The 14682-nt window shown below is 30.9% G+C and overlaps 2 protein-coding genes across 5 annotated transcripts; one reads left to right on the top strand and one right to left on the bottom strand.

Annotated features, from left to right (window-relative positions):
• Positions 1 to 4372: 4372 nt before the first annotated feature.
• On the bottom strand, positions 4373 to 11255 carry LOC106757877 (peroxisome biogenesis protein 6). Of its 3 annotated transcripts, XM_014640713.2 has the most exons (16): positions 10921 to 11253; positions 10205 to 10849; positions 9880 to 10123; positions 9557 to 9692; positions 9063 to 9246; positions 8479 to 8670; positions 7548 to 7832; positions 7313 to 7384; positions 6162 to 6248; positions 5933 to 6055; positions 5680 to 5790; positions 5556 to 5594; positions 5342 to 5463; positions 5113 to 5257; positions 4801 to 4881; positions 4373 to 4659 (listed from the first exon to the last, which is right to left on the bottom strand). In XM_014640713.2, exons 1-16 carry the CDS (start codon positions 11149 to 11151, stop codon positions 4570 to 4572), a joined length of 2787 nt encoding a protein of 928 aa, XP_014496199.1. In that variant the 5' UTR covers positions 11152 to 11253; the 3' UTR covers positions 4373 to 4569. The 3 variants fall into 3 exon arrangements, 2 of the variants coding, with proteins under 2 accessions (XP_014496199.1, XP_014496200.1); XR_002667368.1 differs by lacking the exons at positions 4373 to 4659; positions 4801 to 4881 and having other exon boundaries at positions 5115 to 5257; positions 5342 to 5447; positions 10921 to 11255; XM_014640714.2 differs by lacking the exons at positions 4373 to 4659; positions 4801 to 4881 and having other exon boundaries at positions 5119 to 5447; positions 10921 to 11255.
• Positions 11256 to 11786: 531 nt separating this feature from the next.
• On the top strand, positions 11787 to 13731 carry LOC106757076 (60S ribosomal protein L19-1). Of its 2 annotated transcripts, none has more exons than XM_022779321.1 (5): positions 11787 to 11956; positions 12336 to 12458; positions 12931 to 13244; positions 13377 to 13436; positions 13478 to 13731. In XM_022779321.1, the coding sequence occupies exons 1-4, from the start codon at positions 11845 to 11847 to the stop codon at positions 13434 to 13436; spliced, it is 609 nt and encodes a 202-aa protein (XP_022635042.1). In that variant the 5' UTR covers positions 11787 to 11844; the 3' UTR covers positions 13478 to 13731. The 2 variants fall into 2 exon arrangements, with proteins under 2 accessions (XP_022635042.1, XP_014495147.1); XM_014639661.2 differs by having other exon boundaries at positions 11788 to 11956; positions 13377 to 13432; positions 13522 to 13731.
• Positions 13732 to 14682: the final 951 nt, after the last annotated feature.

Here is a 14682-nt window from a genome sequence, read left to right as displayed (position 1 = left end):
TGGTTAAACTTACTTAAATCTACTAAGGAGTCTTGTTATCCAAGTCTATTATATTATTAGATGCAAATATGATATAAATGTTATATCAGTTTTTGTGTTAAATCTGACAGCAAGTTGACGAGTTTATCCTTTACCACATCAATAAATTTGTAACCTAACGAGTTTACTGGTTGAAAAAAAAAGAAGACCAAACTAATAAAACAGATCAATGATTAATTAATCAAATAATAAATTTGGTTGCCAGATGTTTGGCATTTTTTTTTCTTGTCATTAAGTACTTATACAGAGAATACTAAAAGAAAATAAAATATTTCTCATTTTGATATTTTCTTTTGGGTATAACTACAAAATAATTATTTATAAAAATCAGACTTGTGATTTCATATCGAACTTGTAAAGAAACACGCACTTTATGATGAAAAGAACAACAATTTATTTTTATTTATAACTTTTATAAATTTCCATATATTTATTAATAACATTACATTTCTAGCCTTATATTTCTGATAAAAATGTAATGTTTTATCTATATGTATTATTTAATATAATCTATCTATTTTCAAAAACAAAATTAATACAATCTTTTCATTAAATCAACATTGTTTAAAAAATTTGAATTGATATATGCTAATATCGTTTAAAGATTAAAAAAGAAAAAGACACGACATATGTATGTCATCGTCTTTAAACACTTTAATAGTGACTAAACATAGGAGTAAAACTTTTTTTCTAGTTCAAATATTTTGATTCCTATTTCTATTGAATTTTTTCACGTGATTTTATTTATTTTTTCAATCAGCATGTGAAATCTCATTTAAATAATTAACATGTAAACAAAATATGACATGTGAGTTTATATTTTTATGTTATGTTTTTTATTTTAATTTAAAAATTTCGTCTACGTGATATTTTATTATTGTTATTTTATATTCAATTTTATCTTTATATTTATTATTTTTATCAATTTCAATTTTTTAAAATAAAATATTTTTGTTTATTTACAATTGAGATCAAATTTAATTTTTATATAAATATTATATAACTTTTTTTTTATTAAAATTATCATTTTTATTTAATTTTTTAAATTATTTTTAAACAAACTTTAACTTTATTATTAGAATATAATTATTAAATTTATGATTGATTTTTACTATAAAAAATAGGATTAAAGTTTGTTAAAAATACTAATATGTCATTTACATAAAAATTAAATTTAGTTATAATTTAAATAATGATAAAATTGTTCAATTTTAATAAAAATACGACCGAACAAAATAATAAATATAAAAACTCGATTAAATATAAAAGAATAACGCGATGATATATCATATGATGATCATACTACCATACGACAGAGTATTGACTCAATAAATGAACAATGTTTTTAATTAAAAAAATTAAAAATAAAAGAAATAACAAAAGAAATTACCCATTGACAATACTACCATGTTCACATGTAATAACATTAAAAAAAAAAGCTAAATTGATAAAAATAACAAAAGTTGAAACTTTGATGGACAATGATAATCTAAAATAAACATTGAGAAAACTCAAAGAATATTTAAAAAAATGTCAAAGTATAAATAAATAAAAATTATTAAATTAGTGCTATAAATACTGAAAAAAAAAACTATTAAATCTTTTTGAACTTCTAAGTGATTTTGGGTTTCTTGTTGTATCAATATTTTGTTTTATAGCTATTTTAGTAGACAGTTTATTATGAATTTGTGTGTGATTGTTGTGAAAATCCCGATGTAAAGGGTTTGATTATAAATTTGCATATTTATTGTATTTCAAATTTTCCACCTACAAAAAATCCTTTTATTCTAACATTTTTTTTATTTTGTAAAAAAAAATAGAGACTAAAATAGATTAATAGGATATTTGTAAACACTAAGAAAAAATGAAAACGTTTTAACATAAGAAGAAAATGTTTTAACCAATACACTTTTAAGTTAAAATATTACAAGTTACGAGATAACTTTTAAACTTTACAAATTAAAGTAGATTTCCGAAGATTTTTTTTTTATATGATTATTTTAATTAAGAATTATTTTTTCTTTTATCAGATCAGATAATTATAGATAAAATCACGTGTTTAATGTAACTCTTCTTATTATAATACGACAGTATCACATAAAACTTAAAACTCTGAGCAATAAGAATGCAAATTACCTTTTTATCATAAAAAATATACTTATTGACATAAAATGCATTAATTATAATATAAATTTGATACAATTTTGATATCAACTAAATTTTGAAAATGTGTTATATAAAAAAAATTATAAAAGTTAAATACAAATTTTACATCACTGTAACAGTATAGATGAACTAAAGAGAGAAAAATTAAAAGGATAAAAAAAAAAAAGGAAGAAGAGAAGAATAAATAAAGATGAAGAAAAGGAAAAAGGGAAAAGGAAAGTATGTATGTATGACGTGGAAGAAGCATTTAATGGTTGATTGATGTCATGGTTTTGACAATTTTTGGACCCATTAAGCTGAAAGTGATGGAAACCGTATCCATCATTCCATTCAATGGTATATGGTGAGAATATGCCATCATCCATCTCATGTTATGCTACAAATTCAGTAAACGGTCATAAATGGATAACCATTAACAAAACCCACATATGTCACACGTGCATCTCAATCCATGCCATAAAATTAATCATTAATTAACTAACACTTTTTTCATACCTTAAATTTCACTAATACAATTAACTGCAAATTTTATTACAATAGGAAACTAATGCTTATAATTTATTTTGTTTGTTTCTAGATGTCATTTAAAGTTTTATCTTAAAGCAATATTTTTTATATTAATAAAATATTATATTTGTTTTTTATTCTAAATCATGTTAAACTAATTAAATAAGAAGTAAAACTTAAGGGTTTAAGAACATCTTAGCAATTGAAAAAATTACTTAAAAGTAACACTGTTATAACTTATAACATGTTTAGCACTGTAGGTAGAGAACTGTGTACATAAATTTTTTATTTAGATTTAAGTGCTACTCGTGTTTATAGAATCCATATTTAAACATTTTTTTTTAGAGTTAAATATGTTTTTCGTCTCCCAATTGGTTGTTTTTGTGTTTAATCCTTCTTTCAAAGTATATTCAACTTTAGAAAACTATGGTTTTAGTCTTTTTTACCAAATTTTTTAAACTTTATTTGTTGTTTCAGGCACGTTACATTATAGCATTTGGATTGTTTACACATTTTGACACATTTTTGCTTCAATGTTAACTGAGAAACGCATTTGAAACAGCAAATAAAGTTAAAAAAAATTTGGTAAAAATAACTAATACTAGAGTTTTCTAAAGTTGAAGGACTAAATTGTACTATACTTTGAAAGAGAGACTAAACTCAAAAAGGGCCAATAGTTGGAGGACGAAAAACATATTTAACCATTTTTATATAGAGCTCTAATTGGAAATGCTTCAAGCCATTCAAATAATTATCACTATTTCAAACTGAAAATAACATTTTAATAAAAATACAAATTTTTTAATAATATGACGGTTAAATAAGTAATGTAAGAGAAGTTTAATAATTAAAAATTATTGTATTTTTTAAAATATCAACATATAAATTTAATTCATTTAGTTAAACATTTAAAATAATTATAAATATTGAAATATTTGTATTTATTGAAGAATATTTGAATTCTTAAAGTAATTAGAAATATAAATATTTATATATAAAATTTAAATTGAAATAATTGAAAAAATCAAATAATTATTTTTTATAAAATTTTATTGTAGAAAATACAATAAAACGACATTTTTATAACAATTAAATAATTAAATTAATTAGAAATATTAAATATTTATGTTTTGAAGAAAAAATAAATACTTAAATTAATATAAAATATTAAAATATCTATATTTTAAAATTTTAGTTCAACCTAAAATATTTATAATAATGAAAAATATTTAAAAATAAATAAAAGATAGATTTAAAGAAAAAAAAAACGACCCCTCATGCATAAAATTTTACATACCTGGAGAAATTAGTTTGCAGTAGATAGAATAGTTAAACAAAAGATAAATAGTTCAGTTTAATAAATAAAAAGAGAACTAAGTTATTTCACTAAATAAAAAAATAAATAAAACTTGTGTACATTAAAAATCATAAAAACATTTTTTACCAATATTTATAATGCCTATAACTACATATCAGGAACATTTGTTAATTTCAATTAAAATAAAAGGTAAAATTATAATAAAAAATACATTACAATAGTTATAAGATATTGTATCTTAAAAGAAAGATAAGAAAGATGGCGCCCTTGGGAGTTGGGCGCCAGAGGGGCATTGTGGGGTCTGGCAAAGGGTGTAGCAAAAAGAGGAAGTGAGAACGTGAATGATGGGAACCAATAGAAGAAGAATTTTAATAAAATTATATTGTTAAATTAAAACATATATGATGTATCATCATTATTTTAAAGAAATGATAGAGGAATGAGCTAGGTCTGTGCTTGGCCAGCTAATATACAGGTAGTAATACTCTGTACTGGAAGCCTAATAATGGATAGCAGCAGAAACAACATGGTAACCAAATTCATCTAGAGCTGCCTTCAAACTGATCTCTCAGTTGTTCGTACTTCTTAAGCTCAGCTATTGAGAGGGAAGGTGACAGCTCTTCTAAGACCTGAAAATGCCACTCCAATAAATAGATACACATATACACATAAACAGCAGGGAAAACAATTCATAGATAAGTTGGTAACTCTACTAGTTTTATCAGTTTGAACCACAAATAACCAGATTTTTCAACATAATAGAAAGTTACCTGGACAAAGTCATCATACTGAACAACAACAGAATCTGCTTCATTATCTTTGCTGGATGACTCTGGATTTGCACTCAAAACCTAGAAGAAAGCAATGAAATTAAGTACCCTTTTAATCACATAATAGTTTATGTGTAGTTTTGTATAAGTTTCTGAAATCTTAGTTGCTGGCATTTTGCTTGTGACAGTAAATACAGGCTGCAATTTCCTCTATAAATGGATACTCCACTATATTAGAATCCTTAACTGATCTAGTATCAAGCAAATTTCATGCAATGTAATAGCAGGTCCTGTGATCCTGGTCAAACTTACTTTTCTCTTTGCAGCATGGAACCAAGCATCTGCACACAAGGCATACATGTCTGCACCAGTGAAGTTTGGTGGACATTTTTTTGCAATGGAGTAAAGTGAGACATCTTCATGCAATTTGAACTTTCGGGTAAGAGCTTTCAGCACTCTAGGAAAGATGGGATAAGAGGTTCACAATAGCATGTATGAGATATTTCACAAGAACAAAGAGCAGGAAAAGTAGGCCGATTACCGTTCCCTGTAAGATGCATCAGAGTTAACTCCAACGTACAGTAGTTTATCAAATCGACCAGGGCGCAGAAGGGCTGGGTCTATCAAATCTGGTCTATTACTTGCACCTATAATAAACAGATCCTATTAAGAGCCCAGGACAGAGACACACACGTTAGAATATAATAAGATAATAATATTTAGCTAAGAATAAATATTCAAGCAGATAAAAAAACCTGTGTTGAATCACTTAAGCCGTCAATCTCTGCAAGCATCTAATAACAAGGGGAATGTATTACATTAGGAAACCTAGGGAAGAAAACTGCAAACATCATGGTCTTGCTCAGAATATGAAATCACCTGAGAAACCACTCTGTCCATAACACCCCCAGAATCTCCAGAAGCACCCCGAGCTGGTGCAAGTGAATCAAGCTCATCAAAGAAGATGACACATGGACGTGCAGATCTGGCCTGTGAACATTTTGAACTTCAATTTATCAAATTTTGTTCAGAGAACCGCCTGGTTGACAGTAAAGAGACACAGTATACTTACTCGGACATAATTCAAATTGAGAAACTATTTTTGATAAACTACCCTGAAATAGCACCATACCTTCTGGAAAATGTCTCGAACATTCTTTTCAGACTCTCCAATGTACATGTTGATCAGTTCAGGACCTTTCACACTAAGAAAATTTAAGGAACATTCTGTAGCAACAGCTTTTGCCAATAATGTCTGTTGTTAGATAAAAGAGCAAGGCAGCGGTGTTAGCAATCTTTTGTAACTAAAAAGAAGAGGACCGAGGTAATGAATTGCCATTTAGAATTACATTACAACTTACTTTGCCAGTTCCAGGGGGACCGTACAAAAGAACACCGGATCGCTTGCGTAATCCAGATGAAAATAGATCTTTATGCAAGAGAGGTAACTACAACACGAAAGTCGGAATGAATTAGACATTCATCAATAATAGACAATAAACAGTGTTTTCAAAGTAGGAATTATTTTCTTTTAGCTATCTCGTTCAGCCACATGTGCATACACGGGTACCTGTGTAACTGACTTACGGGAAGTTTGTAATCCTTAGAGTGCCTACTGTAATTCTCTAAGTGAATCTTTCACATTTGTTTTCTGCTAACCTTAAGTTCTATGGTTGTTCAACAGACTTGTCCAAAATAAAGAGAATTCTTTTCTCAAGTTGTTTGTGTTCTTTCTTCATTGTGGGTTTGTATTGTTACTTCTCGAATTCTTAACATCGTGATCACCAACAAGAATTTTCTCAAAAGGAAAAAATTGACTGAAAGTGAAGCCCATTTATTTGCCATTCAATAAAAAGAGTCAGCATTAATGCTGGGGAAAACTCCATGACCTTTTATGTTCCGAAGGGTCAAATTTTCCAGTTCACAGAGCCTATCCAATCGCTGTTTAGGAGAAGGCTTAATAGCTTCCCCAGTTGAGCATGCAAGAGAACTTGTCAAATTTTCACTTTTGACTCTACAAAAGCACTTTTCTTTTTACTTTTATTCTTATACCAATCTTAAAATTAAAATGTAATTTAACTGAGTCAACTTACGATAAATGACAACCTAATGTATCTTCTAATGTGTTGAGGATAGATAACCAAAAGCTTCTTTTTACACCAAATATATTTTCAAGTTATTGCAACAGTATTGTCTCCGATACAGTGAACAAGAATGTAAACTTATTAGAGAACACATACTGGACAGTAAAAAATAAGGTGGTAACATGAATACAACTTGTCTCGTTAGCTAAAATCAACTTAATGACCTAAATCTTTGGAGAAGCTAGATGAGAGAGCTTAAAAGTAGAGGTGAACAAGTTGATTTTAACTTGTAGGAGAGGTTTTATCATTTTACCACCATACTCCTTCTAAAAGTTGTTCTTCATAAATTTATCCAAACTAACTCATAAAAGAGGGACATTTGTAGGGGAAGTAACAATCAATATAGTTATATCATACAAGAAGCATACCTGAACAGTATCCAGAATTGATTTTTTGACATCTTCAAGCCCACCAACATCTTCCCATTTCACGTTTGGAACCTGCAAAAGAAAATTCCACACTTCAAAATGTGCATTGAGGAACATTTTTTCCCCAGAACACATGTTTTCTTAGATATACATTAGTTGGCATCAGTACCACAGAAAATTGTTCTGCTTAAATACAGACAAGAAAACCACATGAAAGCCCAATCACTAAATTTACCTTTGGAGTACCCAATGCTGACGCATTTCTTTTCTTTGATCGCTCCAAAGCATTCAACAAGTCTTCTTTCCCAGGAATCTGATGTGAAACTTTCCCGAGATTGGTGTCCTCTGCCATCTTGGAATTAAATAAACTATCTACATCATCAGACACGTCTTTGTCTACTTTAGCATTATTTCTCGGAAATAAGTTGGCACCGGCATCAGCAATTAAAGCACGAATGTCCCTGGGCATGTAACCAGATGTCTGTCCAACTATTTCTTTTACTAAAGCTTCTGAATCAGTCTGCAAGAGGCCACAATGTAATCAGTCAACTCTAACACACCTCGGCAATGATCTAATCAGGTATTCAGGAACAAAGATTATAGCATTTCTTAATAATTTGAACAAATTTGGATGTATAATCTACATTATTATAAAAAGCATGTTTCAACATTTGGTATCTCTGTTTTTTTTCACTTTCCTTAATATTTTTGGCTGAGAATTGAGAAGTAAATCCGAATTTCAAATTGATCTCATGGCACCATCTTTCTCCCATTCTCAACTTTAAAGGAAGTTCTTTACTGATATTGTTTTCTTTTACAATTAAGTTTTAAGTCAGTTTTTTTTTTTCCGGTGTTCTGAAATATATTGAGAGAAATGTCATGACTGGTTTCGTCACTAGTCAATTAATTAACCCAACAAATGAAAAAACATAATATCAAGTTGCTATAAGACCTTTTCCATCAAATTCTCAAATCAAACAATGAAACGACAATGTATATTCTCAATATATGTTGTTTAAATTCAAAAGTAACACACATATGTTGTCATTTAACTTGCGAACTTGATGGCATGTAAATAAAGAATTTGATCTAAGTTTTGTTCTAAAGAAAAGATAATTAAAAGTAGACACAAACACAACATGAAGCTCCGTTCCAAAAACCCTTACATTAGAGAAGAGTTCAGAAAAACTTTGCAATGACTGTAATAGCATTTCAGCTCTTTGCTCTTCAGTCAAAGGCCCCGTGCTTATTTCGTGGCTAAAACAGCGTCTGATAGTTGATGGAAGACCTTCTGAACTGTCAGCAGCAGCAATCAATAGGACCTGATGTCCACTTGCCTTTTCAGCACTCGTCTCCACCTTCACCAACATGCTGTAAAAGTAAATTTCTTCGAAATTCAAGATTCTAGTAAAAAGTAAAAGACAACTTTGGTTTCTGAGGTTTTTTCTGGCCCTGATTTGGATTTACCCTATGACAGCTAATTTATAATAGATGTAAGAGTGCTGTAATATAAGACAACATGTTTGGTATCACTTATATTTCAGGAAATTATTGCTTTTCTTTGTCACAAGCTCCGTAAAAAAAGTGATTATTTCTCCATTTGTTTTGATGTTATTTTCATTTACTTTTTCATCTGACTGGCAACAGTACAAGACACAGTATATGCCATGTGCAGGAAAATTGATTGACAGAAAAGGTTGAAGTGCAAAGAACAATGATGTCAACAGCAGAGTTCAAAGTTAGATCTTACAGATTCAACGTTTGATTTCCCCACGGAATTACTATCATGTTGTTCACTGACGGGCTCAGTGAATTTCCTAATAACTGAAGCAACTTCAGACGTATTTCCTCTTTGATCATATGGTGAACCCTCAGGCGATTGTGATTCTCGAAATACATCAAAATGACGAAGAAGAAGTATTGCTGGCGAGTACCTGTAATATTATCATCCGGTAAGTCCAGACTAGAAGCTTAGAGAGAAATCATATCCAGAACAGTAAACTTCTCAGTGCCTGACATGATCGGTGAGAAGGTGAAGAGCCAAAGGAAAGCTTTATCTAATAACTGTTAGGTAGGGAGAAAAACCACTACGAAGAAAAAATCAGGTGGATAAATTAATGGAACCTTCTCTTTCTGTCCCCATGGAAAAGTATGCAATTTTATCATCACCAAAACAAAAATAAGCAGGACCAAAGTTTCTGCCGCAATATATTTTCTTATCATTGCTAGTATTCAAAATATAACCTTCGAGCTGTCTTGAAAGCTTGTGCCAGAGCAACAGATGTTCTATCAGACACCATAAGATCATGACAGTTATATTCCACCACATGCAAGCCAAGTCGACAAGCAACATATCTAACAACAGTCCTTTTCCCACAACCTGCATAATTACGTTATTTAGGGAAAACAACATGCATGGCCGATGCATTCCAAAACTACCAGTTGACAATTTAAATGAACAAAAATTGAGGATGTCAAATGATGATCCAAAACACAAAATAATTTGAAATATCAATGAGAAAAATACTGATTCCTTACAGAACAAAGCATCGGAACATAGGACATACCTGCCAAACCATACAATAGAACAGACACCCTAAACTTGGAAGAAAGCACTGATGGACAGAAAGTTGGTGTGAGTATCGAAGCCAAGATCTTCACAGTGTCCCCTCGCAAAGGCACCGGTCCTTCAGGTTCACCAATTAACAAATCTGGAGGGAGTGCGGATGGAGAACTCCCTACCAGCACAAGAGCAGTTAAGGTGTTATTGACACGAAAAAACTGTTCATCTGATGGTTCCATACCAACAACCTGAAGACACGAGTTACACTCTAGCAACCAACCTGACATGTTTCTCAAGGTTTAACAAAAGCATGGTAGAGTTCACAGTACCTTGAAACAGATAAGGTTGTCGTTTTGATTCAATGATCTTTGGTTACAAGGAACGCAAATGGGGGAATTGCAATTCCAACTTATGTTAATCCCAAAAACATCTCCCTTGGACAAGTACCTGTCGACTTCAAAGTACTTTTGCAGTGACAAGTCGATCATGTCTTGCCGCTCTTCTGCCTCAAAAGGTGAACTTGCTCTAATAGATTCAAGGATGCCACATTCTGGTATCTTCACAAAAGAAACCCTCAGAAGAGAGGCAAACTTTGGAGGCATAGCAAGTGGTTCCAATTCTACGTTGATGACAGAATCCACATTTATTTTAGCAGTATCCTCATTACCCCTTTTATCTGGAGGTCCGAAATAAGAAGCCAGAGCCTCTTGCCCGTGGCGAAGAATGGATTTTAAGCACGCCACATGCAAGTTAAGGTTAAAGGCTAAAAGAGGCGATACATAGGCTATTTGATCATCTGACACAGAACCATTAAAAGGGAAATGACAAGAAGGAAAAAGAAGCATTATTCGAGGAGGAGAAGAAGAAGAAGGACTAGAAGACTGAGAGTCCGTGTTAGCCGTGGTGCCTGGTGGATCCAAAGCAACAGCCACTGCAATTTTCTGTGTGTTGGTGCCAACATTCTTGACAAGAACCTGATAAAAATTGTAACTTAATAATCTAGAATTGAAAAAAAGGGAAGTTGAGTTAAAGGGGTTTGAATTACCGGTGAGCCTGAAGTGATGGAGAGGGTTTTGAGAAGAGGGGTGGATAGAGCAAGCAGGGAAGAGTGGTCGACAGAGAGATTTGTGAGGTCGGAGAATCGGAGAATTCCGACAGGAAAACGGAAGAAGGAGGGAGAAGAACCATGGTGGAAGAGATTGGCGGTTGGAGCAGTTGAATTGATGACATGTTTGGTGGAACACAGTATCAGAGGCTTTCTTCTTCTTTCCACCATTTTCAATCAAAAACCTTTACTTCTCATTCCTGTCTTTCTTTCTTCTGCTTCCACCAATTCTTTCTTCTCATTCTCTGTTTGTGCACTCACTGATATTACACTGAATTAATTTTAACAAACATAACTTTGAATTATTGAAGATAACCAACATATGTATTTTCACTTATAAAATTACTACTGTAAATATATATTCGCTCATGTGTATCCAGTAAAAGTATTACTAAATTATATAATATTTTTAATTCTTAAAAAAAAAGTATTAATAAAAAATTATAAAAAAGAAATATTTTTTATAATTTTATTATAGATATTATTTTATTGAATTGCAAGATTGAAAAAAGAATCATGAAGTTATGATTTCGTACTCAATTTAATCCTGTAACTAGGTATATCATGGCCTATAGTTATATTACATTATAAGACCTAAGAACAAATATTATATACAAGCATAAATAAAATAAAATACATATAACAAAATTACAGAAACACTAATTTTGTACACACAAGCTTAGGTTAACAAGCTAAAGTGTTGGGCCAATATGACAGTCTACAGACAACAAATGGACTGGGCCTGATTAGGCTCAGCCCAATCTTGATAATTTGGGCTTTATACATTGTATTTATATATACTCACAATGAAAAAACGAAATTAGGGTTTGGTTCTCCCCGTTGCAGCATCAGAGGAGGGGAAACATGGTTTCGCTGAAACTGCAGAAGCGGCTTGCGGCCAGCGTGCTCAAGTGCGGAAGAGGAAAGGTGTGGCTTGACCCCAATGAAGTCAACGAAATCTCCATGGCCAATTCTCGTAATTATGCTCACCCTTTCCCTTTATCACCATATATCTTCGCCTTATTTATCAGTATTATTGTCTTCAGTTATTATTATTATTTATTTTCTTATCTAAGCGTTGAAAATGGAGGACTTATCATTCGATCTGAAGTTTATTGTCGTTTGCAGTATTAGATTTCTCGTAGAGTGTATGCATTTTTCTATATGTAATCGGTATTTGAACTTTTCTTAAGTTAAATAGTGTGCGTAAGGGGTTAAATCGTGTGGGCTGAATCAAGAACATCTGCTATGATTTTTTCAAGATCCTTAAGTTGTTTCATCGTGTGGGCTGAATCAAATGTTTCTAATATGAACACGTATTTTTTTTACTTAATATGGTAGGTTTCACTTTGCAGGGCAAAACATCAGGAAGTTAGTAAAGGATGGGTTTATCATTAGGAAGCCAACCAAGATTCACTCCCGATCACGTGCTCGTAGGATGAAGGAGGCAAAGAGGAAGGGCCGTCATTCTGGATATGGTAATTATTCCCAGTAACTTGCTTAATGTAAAATAAATTACAAACGAGCAAGAATTAACAGCTACATACAGGAGAATAAAACTAGAAGATAAAATGAATGAACTGATTGTTATTAGTTTGTTTTTTTTACGAAAGATGATTTTAATTTATACATTAACTTGGGAAGTACATTTATATACAAGGGTTTATTGAAAACTTTATCTGTAGAAAACGAAATTTCAGGCTGTTGGACATGTTTTATATAGAACGTATGGTTATGGTCTTCTTGTCACTGGTCATCGCCAACTGACAGGATTTTTCTAATTTGGTAATTTGGGGAATGACGAATTTGCTTGTTAATTTGTGAAGGAAGTCAGATATTTATTTTATTCTAATTATTGTTGGGTGGCATAGGAGTTACTCTTCTGTCCTCTGCAGAGGGGGTTGGAAGAGTGTCAGTGGCTTCTTATAATGTTTATGTGAATACTATTAGGTAAGCGTAAGGGTACAAGGGAGGCAAGGCTTCCCACCAAGATACTCTGGATGAGAAGGATGCGTGTGCTCAGACGGTTGCTTCGCAAGTACAGAGAGTCAAAGAAAATTGACAAACACATGTACCATGATATGTACATGCGTGTCAAAGGTAATGTTTTCAAGAACAAGAGGGTTTTGATGGAGAGTATTCACAAATCTAAGGCTGAGAAGGCCAGAGAGAAGACTTTGTCTGATCAGTTTGAGGCTAAGCGTGCAAAGAACAAGGCTAGCAGGGAACGGAAAATTGCACGGAGGGAGGAGCGCTTAGCCCAAGTGAGTTTCAGTGTCTTGGAATATATGTACACTTGTGTTTTTTTATTAAAATAAGCGATTTGCTGCACCATTAGCGTGTTCACTGAAGTTGAAAATGAAGATTTTGACACTTTTTCATTGTTAAATGTCTAGGGTCCCGTTGATAAGGCATCTACAGCACCCAGTGCCCCAGCACCCCAACCTGCACAGTGAGTCTTACTGTTTTTGCTTATTGCCATATATATAGTTTTTAGTTCTTGATGAACTTTGGCTTACTTCTTGTATATCTTTTATGCAGAGCGCCAAAGAAATCCAAGAAGTGAGTATTTTTGATGAATCTTTGACTGTACCCGAAAATTTTTCTCTGCAAAAGTAGTTACGAGGAGTATCTTTCTAAACTTTTTTTTGTAAGTTTTGTTTGTTCGAGAACATTTTATCTTGTATACTTTAAACTATATGTTTTGTCAGTGTTTACTGTTTTTCGTATTAAGATTCACTAGTTTTTGAAGTTCTTGTGTTATTCTTCTACTCGCATCATAACTGCTATATTGTGCTTAAAAATACTTCAAACGACCGAGAAATTAGGATGTGCTTGAATGTTTTAATCAATGAAACTTCAAACCCGTCGTTATTGAGAAATTTTCGAATTTTAAACACTGAATAAGCTTCATTTATTTTATATAAAACTAAGTACTTAAATCACAATTATATTTACATAAAAGTGTTGTGGTTTTTGTTGTTGTTAATGTATCAACAAAGTTTTCGATGAACTACTACACTTAGTAAAATATGACTGATAACAATAAGTTTTCTTGAAGGTATTACATTTCGTAATAATAATTGATTCAAAAGAACAATTCAAAATATGAATACTACTTTTATATTATATTTCAAAATCAACTTTGATTCCTTATTTTCAAATCATTCTTTCTTTGAATAGATAAGAGTAGGATGAAAATAATAATTGGTAGAGTAATAAGTTTTTACTGTGTTTAGAAGAACAAATATTGGAGAATAATTATTTTCAAGAGTTTGAAAAACTTAATAAAAAAGTTTTAGATAAAGAATTTTAAAAAGATTGAAAATTTATACAATAAAGTTATAAAAATTATTTTTATTTATTTTTATAATAATAGAATAATAATTTTATTAGTTATATAAAAAATAACGTGGTAATTAATAAAGTAATTTAATTGTTTAAAATTAGACAATTTCAAAATTTACTTTATAAAATTAAAATTCAAAATACTTCATACTCTTTTCTTTATTAAATTCAAGACTGGAGCTAATATATCATTGACTCAACCTCATTTGATATTTCATTTATTCGACTTTGGTCACAACATTATCTATTTAATCAAACTGAGTAACATTGCAACAATATCAAATTAACATTATTTAATTAATTTTTAGCAGCAAGGATTTCTTTAAAATTAAAATTGATTGTCATTATTTTCAA

The sequence above is a fragment of the Vigna radiata genome, chromosome 3 (genome assembly GCF_000741045.1).
Source record: "Vigna radiata var. radiata cultivar VC1973A chromosome 3, Vradiata_ver6, whole genome shotgun sequence".
Lineage (NCBI taxonomy): Eukaryota > Viridiplantae > Streptophyta > Magnoliopsida > Fabales > Fabaceae > Vigna > Vigna radiata.
Note: the sequence above shows the minus strand (reverse complement) of the source record. Positions and strands in the feature narration are given on the sequence as shown.

Excerpts from the sequence above, each read along its gene's own strand:
- LOC106757877 (XM_014640713.2), bottom strand. The coding sequence starts at position 11,151 with ATGGTGGAAAGAAGAAGAAAGCCTCTGATACTGTGTTCCACCAAACAT. Across the intron at positions 6,249-7,312 it reads CAATTCTGGATACTGTTCAG|TTACCTCTCTTGCATAAAGA; the intron begins GTATGCTTCTTG and ends TTCGTGTTGTAG. Across the intron at positions 5,464-5,555 it reads GCTTAAGTGATTCAACACAG|GATCTGTTTATTATAGGTGC; the intron begins GTTTTTTTATCT and ends GGCTCTTAATAG.
- LOC106757076 (XM_014639661.2), top strand. The coding sequence starts at position 11,845 with ATGGTTTCGCTGAAACTGCAGAAGCGGCTTGCGGCCAGCGTGCTCAAG. Across the intron at positions 12,459-12,930 it reads GGGCCGTCATTCTGGATATG|GTAAGCGTAAGGGTACAAGG; the intron begins GTAATTATTCCC and ends GAATACTATTAG. Across the intron at positions 13,245-13,376 it reads GGGAGGAGCGCTTAGCCCAA|GGTCCCGTTGATAAGGCATC; the intron begins GTGAGTTTCAGT and ends TTAAATGTCTAG.